At 36.9% G+C, this 17,058-nt stretch overlaps 1 protein-coding gene across 5 annotated transcripts in view; it reads left to right on the top strand.

Annotated features, from left to right (window-relative positions):
- Positions 1–17,058, top strand: part of LOC110187623 (sex determination protein fruitless) — a 133,464-nt gene that overhangs the window by 110,747 nt on the left and 5,659 nt on the right. For 2 of the 5 annotated variants that reach the window (XM_086830299.1, XM_086830301.1), the window contains 5 exons: positions 2,875–3,022; positions 3,091–3,291; positions 3,594–4,496; positions 7,284–7,544; positions 9,296–9,428. In XM_086830299.1, the coding sequence (XP_086686425.1) occupies positions 2,875–3,022; positions 3,091–3,291; positions 3,594–4,496; positions 7,284–7,544; positions 9,296–9,428 (1,646 nt within the window). Of the gene's footprint in view, positions 1–2,874; positions 3,023–3,090; positions 3,292–3,593; positions 4,497–7,283; positions 7,545–7,758; positions 7,822–8,057; positions 8,810–9,295; positions 9,429–13,888; positions 16,132–17,058 lie in introns of those variants that run through there. The other 3 variants (XM_086830298.1, XM_086830300.1, XM_086830302.1) reach the window with 3 other exon arrangements.

Here is a 17,058-nt window from a genome sequence, read left to right as displayed (position 1 = left end):
ATAATATGATTGAATCGGAAATCAATCATTACTAAGCTTAAAATATTCGAAATTTATCGATATTTTATATGTTAATTTTTTCCACAAATCAAGCTTAAGAATATTATAAGTAAGCCAAATAATCATTCATTCAGGAAGCTTTTATATTATATTTTTATTATGTTAAATAATCTGCATAATGAATTTAATATTAAAAAAATATATAAATTAAAATTTTAGCAGATATTTTTTATTCAATTTTGAAATATTTTGTAAATATATACTGATCAAGAATATATATTTATAGGGTTGGAAATGAATCACCTTAACAGCGTTACAATCTTCTAGGTATATTATTTAACTTTAATCAAAGCTGAGCCCCGTATATTTGTCATATTTTATTTTTCTCTTTATGAATCATAGTTTTTACTATGTGCAATGAGTGACAATTTAAATAGATAACTTTTGGGTTTTGGGTCTTTGGTTATTTTCGACATACAAATTTATTGCCTCTGTAAAATTTACTCATAAATTATTTTCTTATCAAAGAAACCATGGGAAATCTATAAATTCCAAGCAATATAAAAAATAAATCAAACTATATTTGTATTAAAAGGAAAATCAAATAAATTGTTTATATTTAAATTACAATTAAATTTGTTATACTTTTCTTTACACATGAAATCACGTGTTTTGCGAATACAAATTCGTATTTAAAATGCACAACTCAATTTGCCTTGCGAAATATCTATATATACGGAATATTTATACCGAATAATTCTGATCTATATGCATATAATTTTACTACCAAATCAAAATCAAAGAAAAAAGAGAAAAAGAAAAGCAAAATAACCATTTACAAAAAAGATAGATAGAAAAGGAATGCGAAAAGATTTGCTCGAATGAAAATGAAAGTTTACTTTTGTTGTAGCTTTTTCCTCAATTCTTTTTTTTAAACATAAGGCTGGGAGAGTGAGAGAGTGAGAGGGGGAGGATCGCCAATAAAAAACGCTTACGACAGCGGCCCCCCACACGCACACACGCTGTAATTGTTATTATTGCTATAAGCACAAACATACATATACACACTATAACCGATCTAATCTCTCTCGCACGCGCGCCCCCACTCTTCCTCTCTCTCTTTCACTTCGCCGTTGGGTGCCTCTTTCTCACGGTCAGCATTCGTTTGCGAAAAAGTTCTTTGACGCTTTGTTTATTTATTTTGTTAAGCGCTAAGCGTCGCCGGCAAAAGCTTAAAGCTCCGGTGTTTCTCTCTCTCTCTCTCTCTCTCTCTCTCTCTCTCTATCTATGATTCTTTACAGTGTATTTTATGAAAATTGTGGGTATTATGATTTTGTGGTTAATTTGATAATTACTTAAAATTATAGTAATCAAATATTTATTAGACTTTGTGCTTACTTTTTCATAGGGTATTTACATATTTATTGATAAAGTAGATCATTTATATAACTGTTAGTTTGTTTATTGAGTTTTTGTATATTTTGGACTTTGACTGTAGAATTTGTCGTATAATTTTGGCTTAAAATAGGTACAAATATATAATTATTTATAATATTTACGATATTGATTGACTTTTGATAAAATTTTTGAAATTTTACTCCAGGCTACAGTTATTAATAAAATTGTAAGATAATTTTACTCATTGTAAATTGAAAATACTATATTTGTTAAATACTGGCTCTCTCTTACAAAACAGGAAAAATGCACTAAATATTTATTAAATATAAAAGAATTTGCATATTTTAAACAAGATTTATATATATTTCTTATTATTCAATTCAAAAAAACAAAACTTTCGAATTGAAAAATACTTCATTACAACAATACAAGTGTTGATAATGTAATACATCTTAATAATTAAATTAAAATGGCCATTTTATAAGATCATTTACCGGGTGCTTAATAGTCGTGGTACATCTAATACTAATAATCCATTTCAATTTAATTGAATACAAAGGCATTGCAAAAAAAAAAAAAAAAGCAAAAGTGCTTCTTATCAACTTCCACCGCCGCACTCATCCCGCTTAAAGAACTTTGACCAAAGGCCGTTAAGATTAGGATGGATTCCAGGCAATTGTAATAAAGAAATATCAACATCAATTCTATTCTTAAAACGACACACTGTAAGTGGGTTTGAGGGCTCCATAAATCGTGGCATAGATAAGCCCCGGAATACCATACATTATGCTCCCTTCTTTTTCTGGCCGACAACTTGCAATTTGCATGGATTGCTCGTCTATTTGGCCGAGTAATTAACAGTTAGCCAGCAGCCAAAACATGGCGGCAACAAATGGCAATTAACACTCCACATACACAACCCACATGCTGCACTAATACAGTTGCAACAGTGGTGTTTTTGGCCACGAAAGCAACAACTACACACACAATGGTGTGCGCTTTTGTTATCACCAAACGGAAATGCAATAAATAATTGAGAACAGCCTCGGGGCGCTCAGCTTCGGCAATTGTAATGAGCAATTGTGTTCAATGACAAATTATCATTGGTATTTCTTGTACAAACGGTTTACACACGCCCACAACTGTGGTGAGCCGCCGGCGATAACGATAACGATAACGGTTCCGACTGAAAATCGAATTGCTTCCGCTTCCGTTTCCGGAAGCATTCGAAAAATGGAAGTAACTAAATTTAGATACTTTTGGCTGCGGTTTTATTATCTGAATAAACTAGAAGAAGCAATAAGTCTCCTTTAAATGAAATAACTATTTAGCAAAGCTTCTCCTATGACTTTCTATTAACAGAATTTTTCTTCGATTACTATGCAGATTAATGAAGTCTTTGAAAATATTAAACACTTTTTATTTTGACTACCAAGTATTACCTCATATACTTATGAATTTTATCCTAATTTACAGGTACAACACTGACCAAGGAGCGATGGACCAGCAATTCTGCTTGCGCTGGAACAATCATCCCACAAATCTGACCGGCGTCCTTACCTCCCTGCTCCAGCGGGAGGCGCTCTGCGATGTCACGCTCGCCTGCGAGGGCGAGACAGTCAAGGTGCGTACACATTGCTAAATATATTTATGCATTTATAAACAGTCACTAAGTTAATATACTGCTTGCAGGCTCACCAAACCATACTGTCAGCCTGCAGTCCGTATTTCGAGACGATTTTCCTACAGAACCAGCATCCACATCCCATCATCTACTTGAAAGATGTCAGATACTCAGAGATGCGTTCTCTGCTCGACTTCATGTACAAGGGCGAGGTCAACGTGGGTCAGAGTTCGCTGCCCATGTTCCTCAAGACGGCCGAGAGTCTGCAGGTGTGTGTTCTTTAATAATAATGATATGGAAAGGATATAAATAACCGGAAGTGCTAATGAAATCACTTAAAAAGGCCCTCAAAATTATGCTACACAATTTTTACACCATAAAAATCAAGTTTACAATGAATTTGTTACATCAAAATATGCCTTTTTCCATATCTTTTTAAAGGGTTCTAGAACATCCTACAATATGTGCTAGATAACAACGTTTAAATAAAGCAGAGATTGCACTTTTAGTCTTCAAATTATATGATTATTGTTATAATTAACATCCCATTTCTCTTCCTTAATCTCTTCAGGTGCGTGGCCTCACAGATAACAACAATCTGAACTATCGTTCCGACTGCGACAAGCTGCGCGACTCGGCGGCCAGCTCGCCCACCGGCCGCGGTCCGAGCAATTACAGCGCCGGCCTTGGCGGCGGCGGCGGTAGCGGTGTTGGTGGTGGTGGCGGAAGCGGCAGTGTGGCCGATGCGATGCGCGAATCCCGCGACTCCCTGCGCTCCCGCTGCGAACGGGATCTGCGCGACGAGCTGACGCAGCGCAGCAGCAGCAGTTTGAGCGAACGCAGCTCAGCGGCAGCAGCGGCCGCGGCGGCAGCAGCTGCTGCGGTGGCAGCTGCCGGCGGCAATGCCATGAATGCAGCGGCCGTGGCCCTTGGCCTGGCCACGCCCACCGGCGGCGAACGATCTCCGAGCGTTGGCAGTGCCAGTGCCAGTGCTGCGGCAGCGGCAGCAGCGGTTGCAGCGGCTGTTGCAGCCGCTGCCAATCGAAGTGCCAGCGCCGACGCGTGCAGCGATCGCGGCAGCGAGCGTGGAACTCTTGATCGTTCCGATAGTCGCGATGATTTGTTGCAATTGGATTATAGCAACAAGGATAATAATAATAGTAACAGCAGTAGTACTGGCAACAATAGTAGCAACAACAACAATAACAACAACAATAATAACAACAACAATAACAACAGCAGCAACAACAACAACAACAACAGCAATCGAGAGCGAAATAACAGCAGAGAGCGAGAAAGGGAGCGAGAGCGGGAGCGGGAGCGTGAAAGGGATCGGGACAGGGAGAGGGAGATGTCCACCACGCCCGTGGAGCAGCTGAGTAGTAGTAAGCGCAGACGTAAGAACTCATCATCCAACTGTGATAACTCGCTGTCCTCGAGCCACCAGGACAGGCATTACCCGCAGGACTCTCAGGTGAGCAAAGCATTTCTTTTCTGCATAAGTTTCTGAAAATTAATATATTAAATATTAATTACTAAATAAATAAAGTTAAATAAATAAAGTTAAATAAATAATTCAATAATTTAATATTTAAGCTCCTACTAAAAATAATAATTTTTCTTAAAAGTATATTATTACGTATACGTAATATTTTAGAATATTATATAACGTATACGCAGTGTTGTGCATGCAATATCTTGTTAATATATTTTTTTGTAATATATTCAATTTCTTTAAAGTAAGAGTAAACTATGACAATGCTTTTTAATAATTATATATGATTTTTTGTATATTTTATATATTTTTCCCTTAATTTTACAAAATTTGCTTGGAAATATATAGTTCAAAAAGATATTTTAAATGTAAACAAAAAATTGATCAATTTATTTTAAACTCTTAATCAAAATTATATGTATTTCAAAAAACATCTTTATTTTTAATACGTATACGCTATAGCCTGAAAAATTACGTATACGCAGTGTTGAGCTTGAAATATCTTAAATATATCCTTTTTTTCATATTTTCAAGTATACTTATGTTTACAAATAGGAATAGTATGAAACATTTCTTAATAGTATTATATATCTTATTTATATTGCCAGCATTTTACAATTTATGTCTGGAATTACATTAATTTACATTATATTTTAAATGTTACCAAAAGAAACGCAATAAAATTGATTAATTCATAATTAAACTTTTACTCAAAATTATACATCTTTTAAAGAAATTCGTTATTATAAATACGTATACGTAATATTCCTAGTCCGAATTACGTATACGCAGTGTTGATCCTGAAATTACTTTTGAAATATTTGTTGTATATTTATAACAAGAACAGGAAAAATATGCAATGTTTTACTATAATTTTCTATATTTTATATATTTTTCCTAGATTTAAACTATTTTTTTTTTGAAGTATCTACGGCCCCAAAATTATATATATATTTTTTTTTAAATATAAACAAAACAATTTCAATTTACATGTGAACATTTATAATTAAACGCTTACACAAAATCATATTTATTTAAAAGAAATGCTTTATTATTGCGTATAAGTAATATTCATGGTTTAAAGAAATTACGTATACGCAGTGTTGAACTTGAAATATATTTTTAAATATTTAAAAATTACTGCGGAATAAAACTATGCAATTATATTATTATTAAATAATTTAATATAATAAAATACAATAATTCTAAATATAAATTCTCATTTTGCAATATTTAAAGTTAATTATATACGTACATTTTTAAGTGCTTTAAATGACTAATATGAAATCCCTACTTTAATATGTAATTCTAGTCTACAACAAAATGATCCTCATTATACGGAATCAAATTCAATTACCTAGAATCTCCCCGGCCTATTATACATTTTATATATTATTAAACAAAAAGTGAACTCACAAAGGCAGTGCCAGTTTAGGAGTCTCCCAGCTAACCTTCCGTATTTGTTTAATTGTTTTATTGGCCAGTACATTGCCCTGTAATTAAATTGTCGCTTTTTCTGGTTTTTTGTTTCCCACAGACCAAAAACCTAAACCATTTGAATGCTTCTCTGTCAGTCAGTCATTCATGGTGGAATTCCGCATTTGAAATTTAAAGCACATTTTGTTGGTGTTTATATGTATATGTATACCTTAATTGCCAGACAATTAAATTTAATTAGAAAATATCACACATTCAAACGGGGCGTCAAATGTTTATTATTTAAAACATAATTACAACTCCATATTACTATACTATGAATATGTTATTTATATTTATATACTTTTTAGCAACTTAGTATATTTTTGGCTTAAATCTGATGGTAATTTAGCATTTTGTACTTTTTTGGAAACTATAAAGCAATGATGTGTTTTGTATGCTTTTACATCGTAACATTTTAATTAACTTTGCGGTTGCATGGTTTACTGTACTTTTTTAATTGACATGTAATATTGTAATCATTGTCCTGAAATTGAATTATTACCTTACAATGTGTAGTAAAAAAAGGCTTAATTTCCGTAAAAGAGTTATTTTTTTTTTAATATATAAATACAGAAATTGTTTGTAATATAACATAGATTTTAGGTGTTGAGATATTGAAGCTTAAATTATACAAAATACAACGTAAATGTAATGTTTTCCGATCATTTTTGAATATTTTGAAAGCTTAATTCTCCACTTTTCTTAGACTTCTTTGGCCATAATACAAACCCCATCTATAAGTTAACCTTCACGGCCTTATGGCTTATAAGCTTGCCAAACTTTTCGCTTATCGGACGGGCGGGTGGCATGCAAACAAACAAAGAATATCAACATTTGTGTTTTGGCATTTACGATATGGATGAGGAGATGGTCTTGGATGGAGGGCAGGGCAACTGGGCACACGCTCCGCTCGCTCACATGACTCCGGCTATCAGTTGGGCCCGGTGATCTGCGATCAAATAGTGTTGTGCTGGCAGCCTTTTTGGCAGTTATTTCGGGCTCTTATCAGCGAGAGTGGGGTCTTCGTGGGCTAGGCACGTGCCGCTCTCCCTTTCTTTTCGCTCTCTCTGTGGCACGTGCTGATAAAGGCCACCAATATGAGGCGTATTTTATGGCCCTTTTAGTGGTATTTTAATTGGGCAAAAGATAGAGACAAGTTGTTGCGACAATACCTACATTGCATATATTTTTAGTTACTAGTTTATATAGTTTATTATAGTTATATAGTTTATTTCCAAAATTTCTTCTTTGTTTACATTTTACTCATGCTTTTACCTTAAATTTCAGGCCAACTTCAAGTCGAGTCCCGTGCCCAAGACGGGCGGCAGTACATCAGAATCGGAGGATGCCGGCGGACGCCACGACTCGCCGCTCTCGATGACCACCGGCGGCCACCTGGGCAGCCTCGGCGGTGGCAATGTGGGCGCGGCCAGCGCCTTGAGCGGTCTGAGCCAATCGCTGAGCATCAAGCAGGAGCTGATGGACGCCCAGCAGCAGCAACAGCAGCATCGTGAGCATCATGTGGCCCTGCCGCCCGACTACTTGCCGGTAAGTCAACAAATTGCATTAGATCTCTTCGATAGGTTCCACAGTTTGATTAAGTTTCAATTATGATTTTGATGCCGCATCGTTTGTTTTAGTTTGTTAAGGTTTTTTCTTTTTTTGAAGCGGTTCGATGGTTCCAGCTACTGTACAGAACATTCTTGTAAAGCCTTTTTAGTTTGTTTTGTTTTGTTAAGCCATCATCTCTGTCTCTCTGTAGCTAGCCGCCAATTGCAAAATGCTTGCCACAGAAAGCCCGTGAATTGTAACCAACATATTGCTCAATCTGTTTGTTAAAATGTTTTAGAAATTCAAGCAAAATGGGAACAGAACGAAGGATTGGTGAATTGCATTTAATTGAGTTTTCCAAATGATCTCAGCGGAATATATATCGGCCAAAGAAAAGAAAGAAAAAATCTCAACAATGCTGTTTAAAGTAAAAGTAAAAGTAAAAGTAAAGTAAAGCAAATCCTTCCTTCTACTCAGACCCACAAATTTTCTCAATCCGCCGGCGTGTAGGTGAAAAAGTCAGAAGCGTTTTTAGGCAGCACCAAGTCGATGCACCAGATGCTCTTGCACCAGGCCATGGAGGCGCAGCTAAAGAGCCTCCAGTTGCACTATCAAAACGAAAGCCTGGACTCTGCTGTGCAGAGGCTGCTCCAGCAGCAGCAGCAACAGCAACAGCAACAACATCAAAATCATCAGCAGCATTCCCAGCAGGACCAACACCAGCAGTCACCGCATCCTTCGGTGGGCAAATCATCGCTTTCTGCCCTGGGATCCAGCTCCCGGAAGAGCGGTCGCTTTCGGGCCAACTGGCTATACCAATTCGAGTGGCTGCAGTACGATGAGCGGGCCAATACCATGTTCTGCCGCCACTGCCGCAAATGGAGTGGCGAACTGGCCGACATTCGCACCTCCTTTGTCGAGGGCAACTCCAATTTCCGGCTGGAGATCGTTAATCACCACAACAAGTGCAAGTCGCATCGTCTGTGCTACGAACGTGAACTGCAGGACCAGCAGCAACATCAGACTCTAAATCAGACTCCGAGTGGCAGTGGTGGCCCATCCAAACGACGTTCACCCGATGTTATCACCATAAATGTGGGCAAGGAGAGCTCATAGGGGGGGAGAGACAGGTCCTCGGAAGAGGCAACCAACATATACACCGCTCAGGATTAGCCATAGGCATTAGCATAAGACTTTGACAATAACAGAATGTATGACAAATGAATAAAGAATATGTATGTATTTAAGAATAAATTTCGAAAATTAAGAACTATGAGCAATATGTAAAGGTGGCTTTGTGGCAGCATTTTGTAATTGTAGGGATAATTTTAGATCTATCAGGAATTTGGTTTTGGGTTTCTCAAAGAAATGGAACAGGAGGTTATAGATGGTGTTTTTGGGTAATATTGAAATCGTTTCAGTCATACAGGAATAAGGAATACTAGGGATCTCTGTTACATAATCATATTATTACTATAATACTTTTTTTAATATAAAAAAACTCAGTTTAAGACACTTTACTTAACAATATATTACCTTAAAGACAACTACTTTAAACTAAAAGATAAGTTGCAAACGTACAAAATCTATAGGAAGTCATAAGTTTTAAGCAGGGTTATTCGATTGTCTTTTTTATGGTCACGTTAGCCAATTTAAGCCCCTATATAGTACCCAGATTTGTCCTTGACTTACCCCTATATATATTCCTCTCTCGCACTTTCTCCCTTTCTTCTGCTGCACCCAAAAAGAGCGCCGCCTTGAAGTTGCACGCGGAGGACATGTCAACGTTGCTATCGCAGCACGCTCTGCAGGCGGCGGATGCACGGGAGGATCACAACGATGTCAAGCAGATGCAGCTGGATCAGACCGATAACATTGACGGTGAGTACTGCTCAGGTGGAGCACTGCCATTTAGCCATTTAGCCATTAGCCATTAGCCACTAGCCACTAGCCATTAGCCATTTAGCCAGAACCGAGCTAGCACCACAACTACAAATACTACAAAAAAGAAAAGAAAAAAGTAAAACCACACATAAAGAATCTTCTTCTCTCTGAGCTTTTGAATACCTTAACGCACTCGAAAAAAAACCGAAAGAATATCTTACCCTATATTCTGTCTGTATATTGCGTATGTAATTTGTTATTAGCTTTTGGTTAATCTACAATCTGTTTTTGTTTGTTTAACCAAAACTTTGTTTCCACCACGCGTTCAAAACTATTAGAAACTCAAAGAAATGCGAGAAATAAAACCCCGCCAAAAAAAAGAAAAACAAAATAAGATAATAGAAAAACTGTATAGAAAAAACTGTAGAAAATTCGTAGCTTAATTTCTGTTCATTTTCCTGACCCGCCCCTGCCCTGAACCACCCCGTAATTAAAATCTAACCAAAAAGAGCAAAACTATTCTAATCTAGATGGTTAAGTAGAAGTAAAACCCATTGAAAATAGTCAGAAAATTGATGTATAAATTGGAAATGGTCCTGGATATAATATAAAATAATATAAATATAAGTAATGGAACCTCAAGGACCATCTCCAGGTTATACATGTCTCTGAATGTTCCTGCATGCATTTATATAAATACCCCTTCACATCCTGAGACAAGTAATACACTTAATTAATTACCTCCCCTATTTCGTATGCTTTTGTAAGTACAGTATTTTAATTTGTCCTATGTATTTATTTAGCTAAAAATATATATATTTCGAATGATAATCCTAAGAGAAATAAGACCCAAAAGTGCTAGCTAGAGCAACAGATCAACAACACCTCTCCTACCGAAAAATTATATATTATATATCTCTGTCTATCTGTCTTTACATGCATATCTTTATTATTTCGTTGTTTGTCGTATATCGTATGGTATTCTATATTGATAAATATATACTATAAATTTAGCTTCTAGGATGAGTTTTTCCCATTGTTTTTTTTTTTCTTTGGGCCGAGACTGGATTGTGATTTCGATTGCTTTCCTAGTTTTTGCTGTACGTTTGCATGTTGCATGCTTTTTTTTTTAAGTCCTTTACACATACATAGCCATACATACACACATACACACACATTTGATACTCACACACTCCCACATAGACACACACACATACGATTATCGTTTATGTATCGATTAATTTTTAATTTTGATATGTATTATTTAAAACTTATCGATTGATATTCATCTACCTCATGCCGCCATATTTTAGTCATAAGTCAGTTTCCAACAAACATATATACCCGGAATAATTCCAATTAGTTTGTAGAACTCAAAATGCCTCCGAATGACATAAAAAAATCCAACAAACAGAAATCAAACAATTTCAGTTACTTAGCTCGATTGGCGTACACATCGGCATTAATTCAAAATACATAACTAAAAATACAAATAATATCAAACAATAAAAACATGTAACAAATTTCAAATTCAATTTATAATTTCACTTAAATATAAACACACACACACACGCGTAGTTATTTTCCAAGCGCTTTCCTTTTGGATTTAACCCCATATTTAATCATTCTTTTATTGCCTCCTAAGTACATTTAATTTTCTTCAATTTTTTTTTTTTTTTTGCCATGCTTCGTTTCAAAACTGCTGAAAAAAAATATAAAACAAAAAACAACAAAATTTAATTCCGAACAAAGAAACAAGAAAACCTTCTAAAATTTTTCCAAATCTCTTTTCGTCTTTAATGTTGCAACTTATTGTCTAAGAAATGGAAACAAAAAACCAAAAAAGCAAGCTTAAAAAAATATGTATGGAAACTTTCAGTGTGAATACGATAAAAAAAACAAAGCTTCCAAAATCGATGTGTTCTTTTTTTCCGTTATTTCCACACAAACACACTCACACACACAGACACACACACTTTCGCAATACACACAGGTACAGACTGTACTTTTCGTCTTTTTTGGATATTCCTACTAACTAACATTGCTGCATTTATGATTTTGATGTCGAGAAACCGTTGAAACATATTTTGGTCACACTGTTTTTTTGTAACGAGATAACCGTAACTGACTGTCTGTGTTTTTACCAATTGGTTATTGCCAAGCTAACTAAGTGTATTCCAATCTATCTTTCTTTTGCCTACACTCTTTCTATATCTCTCTCTCTCTCTCTGTCGCTCTCTCTCTATCTCTATCTCTCTCTCTGTTTCTGTACTTAACTGTCAGTGTGTGTGTGTGTGTGTATGTTTGTGAGTGTGTGTTGCACTTAACCTCAATTAATGTAAAAAACGAGAGCAGCCTCAAAGAACTGATTTGAAACAAACAAAGGGTAAAGTGAAAAGGAGAGAGACACCAAGCTCGCACATTATTGGCTCCCGATTGCACATAAAAAAGAGTATTTAAAAAAAATCAAACAAAAATCCTTAATTGAAATTAAATTGAAATTGAAATTACCTTACAGCTAAAAAATATAAAAACAATAACCCTTACCCAACGCCCCAAAAAGAAAACCCCTCACCACCACCTTCAAAACCAACAAAATATATGAAAAAGAAAAACGAAAAAGAACTGGAATTTGCTAAACTAAAAGATATAAACAAGTGTACAAAAAAACATTACAAATAAAATTATATTTAAGACAATCTATACAGCCCAAACATCTGTTGCAACATTGAAGTACTAAAACGAAAGTAATCCCACAAAAACAAACCACAAAGAAATGAATATTTTGTACGAAAAAGAATGTATTATAATGAATCGAATCTATATATTATAATAAGCCCAAAAAAAGAAAACCGAACCAATTGTTGATGCCACAAAATGACACGAAACCGAAGTTGTTGTTTACCATTGATTTTGATTTAATTTTGATTTAGTTCCTCCCAATCCGTTTCACACCGTTCACAACACACTGTTGATTGATTGATTGATTTGCTTTGATGCAAAGTACATATATTTAATTTAGCTGAATTGTTTTCTTAGAGCTATTAAGTCCCGCCGATCCGAGTCGATGCCGCCTTAGCTTTAAGTCCAGCCTTGGTTTGATTTGTTTTGTTATATCTCCACAGACTCTGCCAGCCGTATGATTAAGACTTCTTTATTTGATTTGAATCCAAGCCCCTTGCCCACGATCGAATTGTAAATTTTAATTTCCAGGCTTCTCAAAGAAACCCAGTACCATTATCCATTATCCTTGCCGATCACCAATTGACTTGTGTTTATGTCCTGCGTTTATCTTTCTTATTATCCTTTGATCACAGCAACACTCGCTCCCCAAACACACAGTTTGTTTCGAAAAAATAAATGCAAAATGATATGGCCAAGTCCTCACATTCAAAAGCATTTAAATCCAATATCGTAGCTGATCCATTCGTCTCGCATTTCCCTCCTCAAAGAAACAAACTTAAAACTTGGGGGATGCATAAACTATAAAGATATACCCTGTTTTAGTGTGGGCCAATTCCGTCAGCTTATAAAAGCAAATTTTGAAAAATACAGATAGCAAATATTGAAAGCAATGATAGCATATTGTTAAAACAAATTTTAAAAATTAAGATAGCAAATTGGCTACTGGGGTGTTCAAAAAATGATTAGTTTTTTCTAAACCCGAAAACTATGTCGACAGAATGCAATGCAATTTTCAAGATTCCAAACACAGTATAAAATTTTTATTATAGCCTAATTTTTGAAACAAGTAAATGTCAAAGATTGAAAACTTACAAAACAATTAACAAGAAATTGTAATATGCTTCTGGTTTTAAAACGTTAGCTGTTAATGATATTCTTCTTGATTGTTTTTAGTATCAATAAAATTCAAAGAAACAATCTGAACTAATCTAAAATCAATTTTAAGCTTTCGTAGAATAGTACGAAAATTGGAAAATATAAAAGGGAAAACTTTGTTAGGTCTTTTTTTTTTTTGTAAGTCGATATTGGCCCTCCCTAAGCAGTATATACTCAGGTGTAACAGAGAAATCCCTAGGACTTTGAAACCTTTAAGGTATCTAAAAGTATGCAATAAAATGCTTGAGGTAGAAAAGTGCCATAGCATAGTTTTGGTCACACTTAAAGCCCCTGAGGATTTCTACGAAGCCTGCGATAAATATTTTTATACATATGCGCCATCCAACACATACTTTTTGAATTTATGCCCAAGTTTTCAGTCCTCCTACTTAGTTGAACTTAGTTTCCACCCACACAACTCCACCAATAAAAAAACACACCCGAAAACCATTGGCTTTAGACCACTGTGCGCATGGAATGCAAGCGAGGCGCGATCGAAACCAATCTCTGTCTCTTTCTGTCTGTCCACCTGTCCACCACCCGTCCATCTGTCCACCCCTGAGATCCCACACCCCACAGTGATGACGCCTAATATGAAACGAAGCAAATGTTTGCAGGTCGCGTCAAGTGTTTTAACAGTGAGGATCGGGAGCGGGAACGGGAGGAGCAGGAACGCGATAGGGAGCTGGAGCACGATGTGCAGGTGCATCACGATCGAGATATGGATGCGGAGGATATGGAGCAGCAGGACCAGGAGGATGTCGATGAGGAGTCGGCGGCAGCAGCGGCAGTCTATCATTCAACGCCGCCGAAATACCGCCGAGCGGTGGTCTATGCCCCACCCCATCCCGACGAGGCGGGTGCCTCCGGATCGGATATTTATGTGGACGGTGGCTATCAATGCGAGTACAAGTGCAAGGAGCTCAATATGCGAGCCATCCGCTGCAGCCGACAGCAGCACCTGATGTCCCACTATCCGCCCCATCATCAGCACCACCGCTCCCTGATGGATTGTCCCGCCGAGGCGGCCTACTCGCCACCGAGTGTGACCGGCAGTCAGGCCTACCTGACCAGCAACGGCTCGGTGCAGCAGTTGGATCTGTCCAATTATCACGGACACAGCCATGGCCATCACCATCATCCGTCTACCCTGCCGATACCACCACCACCGCCCAGTCACTCTCAAGGATCGCCTCAACACTATCCCACTGCCTCGGGTTCCGGCGGCTCTGGCTCTGGCGGGATTTCGGGATCAGCATCGCTAACGGGTTCAGCTTCAGGTTCGGCCACATCGGCACCGCCATCGGTGGTTACATCGGCTGTCTCGCCGCAGCCCAGCTCCAGCTCCAGCGGCTCCTCCTCCTCGGCGGCGGCGGCAGTGGCAGCGGCAGCCGCGGCGGCGGCCAATCGGCGGGATCACAACATCGACTACTCCACCCTGTTCGTCCAGCTGTCCGGCACTCTGCCCACCCTGTACCGTTGTGTGAGCTGCAACAAGATCGTGTCCAATCGGTGGCACCACGCCAATATCCATCGGCCGCAGAGCCACGAGTGCCCGGTTTGTGGTCAGAAGTTCACCCGCCGGGACAACATGAAGGCCCACTGCAAGATCAAGCATGCGGACATCAAGGATCGGTTCTTCAGCCACTATGTACATATGTGATCACTTCTCTAGGCGTCTGATCGAGTCGAGGCAAGGGCAGATCCAAATCAAATCAAATCAAATGATTGAAGACAGGTTTTCACCACTATTAAGAAACGTATACGTAATTTAATGCAAGCTAGAGTGAGGAGCCAACGTCTTGGCAGTTGGATGTACATCTATATATCTATTTATAATCCTTATATACACACAACACACACGCATACACAACACACACACACAGGCAGACAGACACACCTATGCTAATCGTAGTTGACTTCAAGACTCTGAACTATCTATTATTGTTAAATCGTCGAAACCTCTATAGAGCTGCTTCTTTTGTAGATCACACATAGAGCGAACCAAATGGATAATTATCGATTATCAATTATCGAGATGAGATTCGATAATATCGAGTTAATTTTGCGAATTATAATGAATACCGAGACCAGTACTCAGTGGAGGGAAACTTTGACAAGTATTATATGTAGAATTCCAATCGATTTCCGCGTCAGTTATTATTTTATTTACTTACTTAACATGTGCTGTAGTGAATGTTGACTAATTTTCGTTCGTTCGTGTCATTTTGTGCCATATTAGCTAATCTCTCTTCTAGTCCATAGGCCCTAAGGTCGCTAAAGATAACGAAAGGTTAAATAATTAATGGTTAATCTAGGCAAAATCGAGTGAGGCAAGCAAGCTTGATCAACGTGAAGACTTGAACCAAAAAAGGCAATGCAAAATATATCGACTATTTTTGAGAATCTCCATCTCTTTAAGGTCTCTAGTCTTGTCTCAAATATTTTGTCCGCAAAGAAAAATTGAGAAAAATTATATAATTCGGGCAGCGTCCAACTTCAAACCGTTTATGCCGAGCCCCCAGAGAACATCATCGGGTAGCTGAGGTTGGACGCTCTCCTGGACTACATGTGAATGTATATCTTTGGCAAAACACCCACCGAAGTTGGTTACAGATAATTTACTTATTCAATTCATTCAATCTACACAATTCAGTGCTTTGCTAAAGATCAAACTTAAATCGGATTTTAACGAGAAACGATGTACTTAAAACCTTAGAAATAGTGAAACCAATCAAGCAAAGAATCCAATTAATTAACACTCAAATACAAATATATACAAGTACACATATGTATGTGAAACGGATAAATCAATCTTTAACATCTTTAACTTTACTTAATAAATCTCTTTCAAATCAAATTCCAGTTCTTTTCATTCAATAAAAAAAAAAGCAAAAGAAACTTGTTGGTACATTAAACCCTCATCCCTAGGTACTAAAAACCACTAAACACAATTGAATAAAATATACAAAAGAACATAACTCTTACGATTACGAATCAAAAAGAACAAAAGAAAACCAAATCCAAATTTTAATACAAAAATTTAAACATCAAGCGCACTGTCTTAACGGTAAGTTCAAATTTCTAAGATCTATTTAAGCACAAATACCTGCTCCCCCTATAATTTAGACTTACGTTACCTAAGTTAACTCTATATACACATACATATTTATATGATTTACGTCTTATGAACTCTCAAAATCAACAAATTCGAACAAAAATAAATTAAACATAAAGAAAAGAAAAAAAAAACAGGAATTGGCCAAACGATTGAAAATTTGATTTAGTTATTTGAAAACACTTGCCTCTACTCACTCACTCACTCACTCGATATATATCTATCTTGCTCTTTAGCTGTATTTCTCTCTCCCTCTCACACTCAGTCTGTCTCGCTCTCTCTCTGACTATCTCTTTTTTTTAAATTACTGTACACACAGTCTGTCTCGCTCAGTTATATTCAGCGAGACCCGAAATTTGTTTTTGTTCTGCCAGGCAGGAGGGGTGTTGAATGAAATGTATTCGATAAACGATAAGCAATAGGTCACGTACGATGTTCGATATACAACGTGCAATATCCGATACTTATCGTTGTTGCTGCGCTACAGTTATTTCGTTAATGGTTTTTAGCAGTCTTCATCCCAGAACTCAGTCATAATTATTTACCTGTTTTGTCTCATTGTTTCTTAACCTCATCTGCGTTTAACTTTTGTTTTTTTTTTTGTACCCCCTCTCACACTCTCTGTCTCCCTCCAAACTTATGTACATTCACCGAAAAACAATAAACAAA

The sequence above is a fragment of the Drosophila serrata genome, unplaced genomic scaffold (genome assembly GCF_035046125.1).
Source record: "Drosophila serrata isolate PLE 108 unplaced genomic scaffold, ASM3504612v1 contig_233, whole genome shotgun sequence".
Taxonomy (NCBI): domain Eukaryota; kingdom Metazoa; phylum Arthropoda; class Insecta; order Diptera; family Drosophilidae; genus Drosophila; species Drosophila serrata.
The sequence above is the reverse complement of the archived record's forward strand: the minus strand, read 5'-3'. Positions and strand labels throughout refer to the sequence as shown.